This window comes from Cryptotermes secundus, unplaced genomic scaffold (assembly GCF_002891405.2).
Source record: "Cryptotermes secundus unplaced genomic scaffold, Csec_1.0 scaffold307, whole genome shotgun sequence".
NCBI lineage: Eukaryota > Metazoa > Arthropoda > Insecta > Blattodea > Kalotermitidae > Cryptotermes > Cryptotermes secundus.
The window spans coordinates 1882803-1893259 of record NW_019738353.1 but is presented as its reverse complement, the minus strand read 5'-3'; the positions used below and the strand labels follow the sequence as shown (position 1 = coordinate 1893259).

At 42.0% G+C, this 10457-nt stretch overlaps 1 protein-coding gene across 1 annotated transcript in view; it reads right to left on the bottom strand.

The window, feature by feature from the left end:
- Positions 1 to 10457, bottom strand: part of LOC111870773 (cell adhesion molecule 4) — a 127210-nt gene that overhangs the window by 70940 nt on the left and 45813 nt on the right. The window contains exon 2 of the mRNA XM_023863296.2: positions 6289 to 6461. Coding sequence (XP_023719064.2) covers positions 6289 to 6461 — 173 coding nt within the window. The remainder of the gene's footprint in view (positions 1 to 6288; positions 6462 to 10457) is intronic.

Genomic DNA, 10457 nt, shown 5'->3' with positions numbered 1-10457 from the left:
CTACTCCTGAAATAAGAGTCCAAGAAAATTATTTTTTCTATAATTTCTGTCTGAAAATTGTGCTGCGGCCTATACACGCACGCGGCCTATACATGCGTAAATACGGTATGCTCGAAAAAATATAATTTTTAGAAAAATATAGTAACAATAATTATAAATAAGCTTTATTAACTTAACGTCCATTATTTATCGTCCGTCAACATTGCAACACTCTTTTTATTCACTACTTAATTTTAATTTTAGTTTAACATTTTACACTTTGACACTGAATGTTTCGGCCCCAAACGGCCGTCTTCAGGTGTCTGAACGTTAAGCTGAACAATTGCAACGGGATGCTGGAATACAGAATCAAGCTTTATTACTTTTAGACACGCATTTCAATACTTCATAATCAGGGCACATATCAATACAGAAGTAAGCACACCATATCTCCACACGTGAAGATAACACCACACGCTGATAGAGGGAACAAAGTACAAGCAGGGGGCAAAATTGCAGATTGCAGACGTAATAAAACAAGGGGTTTACAAACAAAAAAACAGGCTTCTGCAATAAAACATCCGAAGAAAAGGATACAGCTCTAAATAAGTGGACGACGCCCCTTGTGAGGTGTAATAAGAATTTTACAAAATTTAAAGACAATAGATTTCATTTGATTTAAATTAAGTGAACTACAGCGTGTGCTATTTTAGCGCATACCAGTTAGACCACGAGTGTGACGTCTCGAACCATGAAGCGTGCAGTCGCATATGCGACGAATGGACAATATTAGTGCAGTGTAGCAGTTTCACCATAGTAAAAACCTGAAGATGGTCATTTAGGGCCGAAACATATTGTGTCGAAGGTGAGAGTGAAATAAAGAAGGAACAATTTGTTGCATTGTTGACGGACTGTGCAGTACATAAACAGTTTTAGATATAGTAATGTAACAGGATGCTTAAATTCATTCATTCATCAGTAATCTGTCAGACGACAGGGCCACAGTCTCTTCCAAAACAGTTTCTCCACTTGATGCGATCTAGAGCTTTCTCCTTCAAATGAGAAATCCTCTTCTGTACCCAAGGTCATCCAGCATCTTCTTACATCTTCTTCCTCGTCTTCTGGTCATTTCTCTCCTCCCCTCAGGTTTGTTTTGACTCCAGAGAAAACATCTCGCATACATGGTATCTCTGTTATTGGAAAGAGACTATCCAGGAACAGTGATAATGTGGTAGTTTTTCCATTTGCTTTCCACATCGCAGTACAACAGCCGTTCAAACCACTCTGGTCACGCCTGTTGCTATACGAACTTGAACCATCTCGAGCATCANTCTGTGCTTCAAGTCGCTGCTGATGACGCTGCTTCCGGCATCAGTTTTTGTTTTTGGTGTCTCTCTTCGTCTGATGCCTACCCTTTGACCTGTCCAGCAAGGGAGTCCCTGCCAGTAGCTACGCTACCGCTGGTACAGCTCTCAGGGTCCTTGGCATACTCAAACCCCCTCACCACGATAAGGTGGATTGTAAATACAGGGTTTCGCCGGTCACGGTAGCCGAGCGGTCTAAGGCACGCTCTATCTTCGCTCGCTCGGAAGCCGAGATCGTGTGTTCGAATCCCACTCAGGGCATGGATGTTTGTGTGGGGTTTTCTGTTTGTCTACAGGTAGAGGCCTTACGACGAGCTGATCACTCGCCCAAGGAGTCCTACCGTATGTGTAAGATCTAGAAAAACCGAAGTGAACGTAGTTCATGGAGGTAGGCCTAGGTCCACTGGGGCTGTAGTGCCAAGGAAAAAAAAAAATACAGAGTTTCAATACATTCAAACATTATAATTCTATGTAAAACTTCTACATGACGAGACAATTAGCAATGGATCCATAGCAACACATGATCCAACAATGAACCTGGACGACTTTTGTTACTTATAAACGCCTGATGATTGCCATAAATGACCGAAACATGTAGCAAAAATAACGTCTTAATAAAACTAACTAATTTTGTCTACAAATTGTGTCCATCAGTTATTTATTTAAAGTATAAAATTGTTGTGGTCGACGAATGTATTTACATAGTAGTTATATAGTACATACATTTTTTATACTCACAATATGACGTCAAACTAAATATTATTATTTCATTTTACGCATACATTTATTGGTTGACTCAAATATGCAATTTTACGTAATGGACGAGCGGAATTTTCACTTAGGTACGAATTAAATTTCACTTTCTCATGAGCAGTGCCTAGTACTGTTACGAGCAGAAATCACAGAGTTCTAAAACAAAACTAGGAACAAGATTTTGACAGCTTCGTGCGTTTTCAGCACATCACAATACAAAGATGGCAGTTCTGTCTGTATGTACGTATGGATGCCTCGCTAGCGACTGAACGATTGGATAGATTCTATTTACAATCAATACGTCAAAATGTCCACTGTCGGTGAGCGGTGAATCTAAACGTTCCGTCTCGAAATGCAATAGACCCTTCAAACGGGCTCCAAAACACAAAATGGCGATTCTCTTGAAGTATGTCCCAAACGAATCGGATTCAATTTCATTAATTTATAGAGATCACTTCCGTAAATAAAACTGCAATGATGGTATCGTCAGAAAAATAATGGTACGAGTATTAAGGACCCAAACGCGAAATGTCTATTTTCTTGAAACCGGCTCTATCGGTGGGACGGATTTCATTATTGTTCGGTACTGGGCACCAAGCAACGACGAATTTAATTTCCAAGATAAACCTTGCAGCCTTAGTCCTCATGTAACATCCCGTGTGGCCATGTTACATAAGGACTAAGGCTGTAAGGTTTAAGCTGCAAAAATAAAATTCTGGTCGCAAGTCTCCAGGTGTTTGGCGCCAAGAAGGACTGATGGTAAACCGCCAGTCGTAAAGCAAATCTGTCTCTGATTTTGGGCAGATGTTTTGAAGTACTATATATATATTTTCATACATCTGTGGGTTAATTATATTCACACTAAATTAAAGAAGTGGCTGATATGTGACATATGAGGTTTGGGTTCGAGGTATCTAATTCCGCGGCGTTTTTCTGTGTGGGCCGATCCACCACAGAAGGAATTCTAAAACAATTAAAGATTCGTAGCTTTATAAATATTATTAATTTATACTCTGTAGGCGCGAGAGTACAAGCATCAATTTATTTTGCTGATGGTTTACTAAAGGATGCTGCAGTATAGCCTCGAGTGAGAGGTTTATTAGCAAATAATGACTGGGACGGAACATGGAAGGAAACGGTCGCTGCGTAATTGGTTGTACAATTGTTTAATTTGTTCGGAGGGGTTGCTGAAAGCCAGGACCACCAATATCCTGTTTAAGGATAGATTCTTGAACTCCTAATCTCCGGAATACAAAGCAAAATATTAACCGATCGGCCAAGATGTTATATTATGTATGGAGAATTACATTAACAATTATAAAGTAGAAAGTGATATTGATGTAATCAACGTATGGGAGGTGGAAATCACTCCGAACGTATTCAGAAATATTGTAAAGCATCTGCTGTAACAGGCGAAGTTATCTCTCCGCTTAATTAAGCACCATGCCATGAAGACGTAAGGGAGAGTGAAGGTAGATCTCCATGTAGTGTTAATCTCGACACTGGATGGCAGTGAGTGGTCAGCTTTCAGCCCCCCCAGATGAACAGGGACCCTCAATTCCCACGGGACAGTAAGCTGAGCGGGTCCCAGGGCCAGGAATACCTGCTGTTCGTTCCGGGAGTCAAACACCGACTCCTCGGCTACTTAGCGCACAGCCTAGTCACTATACCGATTGAGCTATCCCAGCTATTTGAGATTTTTCTGGGGGGGAGGGGGCGCTACAGCAGCCCCCTGTATGTCTCCTGCTGTTTTGCATTTGTATAAGTGATTAAGCCCGACAAGGGCGCATAAACAGAGGGAAGGAACGGCCCGTGTTAAAATCAATATTTGTGCGCAGCCAACATTTGTAATGGACTGGCCCTCAGCCTCCCGTCGCAAACCCCTGCAAAGTACATGATGCTTACTGAAAACTGGATTATCTTTAACAAGCAGCAATTACTGTCAAGGCCGGAAATAATAACTGAGGGCGTGTTTTGTGTGTCAGTCATTGCAGGCACGAAGAAGGGGCGAAAAAAGTTGAAACACGCCTGCGTACAGTCTCATTCCCTGATAACCAACTAACTAAGAAATTAACCCACCTAACTACTAACCAGGCCGGTCACGGTAGCCGAGCGGTCTAAGGCATGCACTGTCTTCGCTCCCTTGGAAACCTGGATCGTGTGTTCGAATCCCACACAGGGCATAGATGTTTAGTTTGTATGTGTGCGTTTTTCTGTGTTTGTGTACAGGTAGAGGCTTTGCGACGAGCTGATCACCCGCCCAAGGAGTCCTACCGAATGTGTAAGATCTAGAAAAACCGAAGTGAACGGAGAAGTTCATGGAAGTAGGCCTAGGCCCACTGGGGCTGTAGTGCCAACTACTAACTATCTAATTCATTAATCAGATACCTAGTTAACACAACATCTACCTCTCACAAAAGAGAATCTTTCATAATTTACTCAATAAATTCACAGAACATTATGGAAACTGAAGGTTCATTATCATGCTCACAAGAATCCGTCATCGGCCCCTATCCTCAGCCAGATGAATCCACTCCACACCCTCATATTTCCTTAAGATACATTTTATTATTATACTACAATCTACACATTGGTATTCCCAGTAATTTATTATTTTTTAGAAATTTCTGTAAAAGCTATGTATGCATTTCTCTTCTCTCCCATGCATGCTACATGCCCAGTATGCTTTATCCTTCTCGACTGTTACGCTTGAACTACACGCAGAGCCTTCACTAAGCATCGCCCTACAATGAGCTGTACTTGGTCCCACATGTCCAAAACATCAAGGCGTATCGAGCAGGTTATCATAGCAGTAGCACTCTAGATTTGTGTCTGGGAGGTACTCAGTTAGAATCTAGTCTTGTACGCTTGCGATGTCTTCACCAGCCGTTCCATCGAAACGGCTTCTAACAGTGGAGATTCTTCAGCTTCCCGCACTCAGGTCCTTCCTTCGCCGACTATCGCTCAGAACTACCAATATGTACGGCAGCCAAGATTGTTAAAGACTTATGCGAGTATTTTGGCAAAGTTCTTGGGTTTGATTCCAATCCCGGTTCCTAGAAGTTTAGAACTGCATCAGCAAATTTCGGTTTCTTAATTTCAGTGTTATTCATTCTCTAATACTTAAGTATATATATATATATATATATATATACTGTGGTATGCAGACCCGTTGCTAGGCAACGACCGCGAAAGAAGCAGCTATACAACAACCGTTAATGAGTAATGGCTTTGCAACCAAATATGTTTCCTCGGCAATAATTTTATTTCAACAGAGGAGCAGTGTTTCCTGCGCGGTCCGTGCCGAGATATTACAAGCAGAACAGTTGGAGGAATGAGTTAGTTTGGGCCAGCCGGTAAGGACGTGAGCACGGAAGCAAAACCCATTGTTTAATCCGTCACCAGGCAACGACTGATGAAGGCATAGCAGACTGAGAAGAGTGTATGTGTGTTGTAGTGACAGTAATGATCTGTGAATTGTGTAACTGAGTGAGATTGTCGTAGTTATCTTTAGTTACGTTCTGTAAGTGTTCAATAAATCCAAATACTGATCGAATCCCCGCATATATTCACACTCAATCACGTGACAATGTATTACGCTCCATGGATCCAAAGTTAGTCAAAAGTTACCACAGGATGTGAAGTAAGTTACAGGAACACAGAGCGTACACACAGTGCACCTGAAGGTTTCACACAGACACCAAATGCATATCGGGCTAGAAAGGGGTGCATCTTCACGTCAACTAAGTTTATACGTAGTATACCAGAAGCGGAATGCATCAGGAGTTCTGATGGCAGAGGGTGAAGAGGAATACTAGGCACGCTCTTATCCTGAATGCGCGCGCATGCGGGATCACAGGGACAGGTCAGTCGAGAGAAGCCAATTATGACCAGTTCAGCTGCATCTAAAACATCCTCGAGGTTGTGTGGTCATCAGATACTTTTTTATGCTTGATTCATTGTTTGTTGTTTATAATTTCATTAAAATTAATTTCCAATGTACCTTCATTTCTTTTCCTGAAGAAATCTGGGTTATTTTTACGGCGGCGAGCCCTTTCCTTAGTGACATATATAGTTACGCCATATGTGCAATGTGAAGACAAATCGCCATAGCGATGCCACCGAACTTTTCAGGAAAGATATGACGTCACCTCGAAGATGTCTTGTGCAAGAAGTACTGTGAAGAACTTACCGATTTGTTACCCAGCTGTTTCACCTTGCAGGGCAGGTAGGCATGTGTTCCGAGTTGAGTTGTTATGTTGGTAGCGGACGATGGATCGAAGTAAGGACCAGTGTAGAGACCACTGAACCTCTTCATATGGTTGTGTAATGGTGGTATTACCGCCACGCCCTCTGCCCCAAGAGCTGTGGACAAAAATGAAGAAAATTCTTAAAATGCTCACACAACTCTCAACTTTTTACGGTGCGTCATTAATAAATTTACATGAATTATGTCAATGGAAGGTTATTGAATACTTTTCAACGTGCAATGGGAAACAAAATCGACATACCAGCGATATTCTTTGAATTCACAGAACCGTTTCCCTCTAAGTTTTCATACTCAACGTGTGATGTAAACTCAAACACATTTTAAGCTATCCCTGTAACAGGCCGCGGAGGCCCATAGAGGCTCACATATTTTCTAGACAGTCGGCTCACAGATGGAGGTGAGGTTGTCAACCTTACTCGCTGGCCGCCTTTTACCCCCAGAAGGATTCCTGGTACTCATTTATGTTAGAGGTTGAGTCGACTCCAGGGCCATAGCATGGCTGGAAGGATTACGTCAATTGAAAAATCCAATGACCTCATCAGGGATCGAACCTTCACGCTTATAGCACAGTGTCTAAACCAACAATGTTACCGCGTGTCCCCAAAGAGTAACACTTATCTGGCCACAGCGCCAGGAAAACTAACAGCGCCAGAGAAGTCCGACGCTTTTGGAGACGACGGATCACCATCCCCGAGTAGACGCCATGGACACTAAATACCCGATTTCGATCCTGACGGCGCCTAGTATTCCTGCAAGTGTGCCCAAAATAATGATAGTCGTTGCAGAAAGGGAGCAGTCACAGGGAGAGGGGTTACAAAATGATAAGCATCAAAGGGAACTCGGCCAGCGAGCGAAGCGCCACAGCGTGGAGTGTCAAACACTGAAACTGCCAATATCGTAATTAAAAAGGTCGTGTAATCCAAGATCTATGACCTTGACATTCGACACAGTATTTGCTAATCTCTGCTGGCAGCGTGTGAAGAGATTCCACAAGTTTGTACAATTGGCTAACCCCGTCATTTTAACTGGTAGCGCGGGTGGGGTCACCCCCGCTTGTCACAATATGTTGCGAAACAACTGACATCCAACCTCACCTTGCCTGCCACAATAACGACAGTTTTAACTATAATTTTCGGAACCTTAGTCTGTTTCCATCAGATAAAATATTTCTTTCGGAGAGCGGAGCCAGCTTCCGAGAGGATTTGTTTCTGTAACCCCCCCCCCCCAAAAAAAAAACATAACGTAGAGAGCCAAAATCAAGTTTTCGTCGAAATTTCGAAGACATGACAAATTTGAATTTCGATAATTGGCAAGAGGCATAATTTTCGTCATTGGAGATATCGTATTGACATGATCGAAAACTTCTATACATACTGAACTCAAGTAATGAAAGATTGTTTCAGAATTCACTCTTGCATTTCGGGTTACGTAAGGAAAACCTACCCAACTTCGTGAATTACCCTGTTTCGTGGTATGACACTCTACGCAAAATTAGGTGTGTGCTTTACAGTTCTCCATTTGATGATTTCAACATGGCCTCTCTTGCCATGAGGTTGGGTTCATTACGGATTTAATAAATCCATGTATCTGGCCTCTGGAACATACGTTGCAAGTACACGTGATGTTCGGCAAGCTGGTCAAGGTTAGCATAGTAAAAGTCACCCCAAGTAGCTGTACTGCACCGCTCAAAGCATACCAAAAGATAAGTAAATTAAAGTGTTTATTCAATACGACTTATTTAACGATGCTGGATCAACATAACTGGCACAACTACTTTCAGAACGGAAGTGGCTTGAGGTTATTTTTTTCACAATATATAGCATTACAGATGCTTCAGACTAAATCACCTGATAGCCACGCCATAGCTCATTCGGTTAGTCGCTGGCTTTCCACCGCGGCGGCCCGGGTTCGATCCAGGGTCTGGTCAAGTGGGATTTGTGGTTGACAAAGTGGCGCTGGGGCGGGTTTTCTCCGAGTACTTCGGTTTTCCCTGCAAATTTTTATTCCACCATATTCTCCATCATCATAATCACCCGGGGCAGGCTACAATAGACCGCAGTGCTGAGTGGACCCAGTTGGACTCCACCCGCGCACTAAGCGAATTAAAAAAATCACTTGATTCTCTTTGCCGCATTTCCGTGACGTTATCAAACTGATAGTGTGATTCACAGAGCAGGAAATAAAATAACCGGACAGTACATATTTATAAAGACCTTCTAGGAACAAAAAGAGTTTTATATTGAAATACAAATTCAAAAGTACCTATTTCTATTAAAATAATTACGTGACATATGCATAGGGCAATTACATTAATAACAGAATTTTATACAATACAAATAATCCACCTGCTTTTTGCGGCATTGTGCCAACACAGGGAAGCGTCTCAACACAAAAACAACTGAAATTGAAAATTCAATTAACAGGACACCAGTCAGTATGTTTTTGCTGAATATGATCATTTACAATAATTTAGAAAAATTAATTCGTATGCATTAATCCTTTAAATTGTAGTGGTTACTATATGTACCACTTACTTTACATAAAAAATTATGCACGTACAATGTACTTACGTGTTCTGTGTGGCTCTCAGAACAGAGGATTACTTCCCTAGAGAGCGATCGGCAATAGATGCAAATTGTTCCCGTTGAGGTAATGATTCATATTTTAAATGTTATTCAAGTTCATAATTACTGATGTTTCGGACTTTGTCCATCGTCCAGTAGTCTAGAAACTAGACAAGACAACGTTTCAGAAACTGGACCTATGAGGGAGGAAGACACCTTCTCAGTTGAGCTCCTTAGAAAGAGCTAATCTCAAACACTGGACAACTCCTGTCAGATTCGCATAGATATTTAATCACCTGAGACCAGGCTAGTTCTACGGGGGATAACAAGGAAATATACACGTACAATAAAAATTGTGATAAAGCACGCACATGCGTGGAACTAGGATAGGAAAGAATGTAGAAATTTATGCTATAAATCTAGCCAACAAAAAGAAGCATATGTGCACCAATGCACGGAAAGTTGTCTACACGAACATAAACTTAAAACATGCGTGAACATAGCTTATTTCTCTCATTCCCGGAAACTGGCCAAAATGAGAAGATGTCGTGAACCAGGAAAAGACCCATTATTACTGGAATATCGCCTTCCAATCGGCTTCCCGCAAAGCATTGCTGAACCACTGACACTCAACAAACTTCAGCCGAAGTCTTGAATCACTGCAATTGACGCCACAGCTGCACCTCTCAGTAACCCGCAGGAATGACGCGTGACATGGGTGATGCCTATGAATCTAAAGAAACAGGCGGAGGTCTATGCTTGAATATTGCAATGGATTTCGGTCGAGTAAGACACCAAGAGCTAACATGAAATTGTTCCTCCATAACATTCCAGGCGACATAACACAAGAACCCTGCAAATTCCGCCATCCATCATATCCTTCTTCGGTGTCCCTCGATGATCTGTTCTTGTCACTACGTTGTTTCTGATATACATAAATGGTATTCTGAGCTCCACTTAGTTACTGGCGACACCGCACTCCTGGCCAGACAGACCAGACCCCGTTAACCTAGACAAGACATGACAGTGCTCTTCATCACATGTTCACATGGACGTCTGACTGAATTAAGATTATTCAACCATTCAATGCCTTCGTCCAGGGAAGTGAAGTCGCTTGGGATTTGGATCGGAAACTGCTCTGGAGCGAACATACAAGCAACACAACCAACACAACCAACAAGACATTAGCAAGAATTTCAGCATCTGTTATGCTTACGAAGCCTGTGGTATTATACAAAAGGATATTCTTAAGGATTACAGGAAAATGTCCCAGAAAACACAAATGTTAACTTCTTATATGAAGACTTTTCAGTCCTTAAACTGGATGCATACCTCCAGGTTCTAGCTATAAATACGTGTGAACAAATGAACACACACCTCAAAGGGCTGAGAGGCAGCTGTGTGGAACCTGCTGACCAGAACTGTGTTGACGGGCATAAGGGACCGCGGAAAATATTTTTGCAAAGAAATGGGGACATACGGCAAAGAAAAACGAAGAAGACAAGAGGACATAAAAAGGAAATGAAG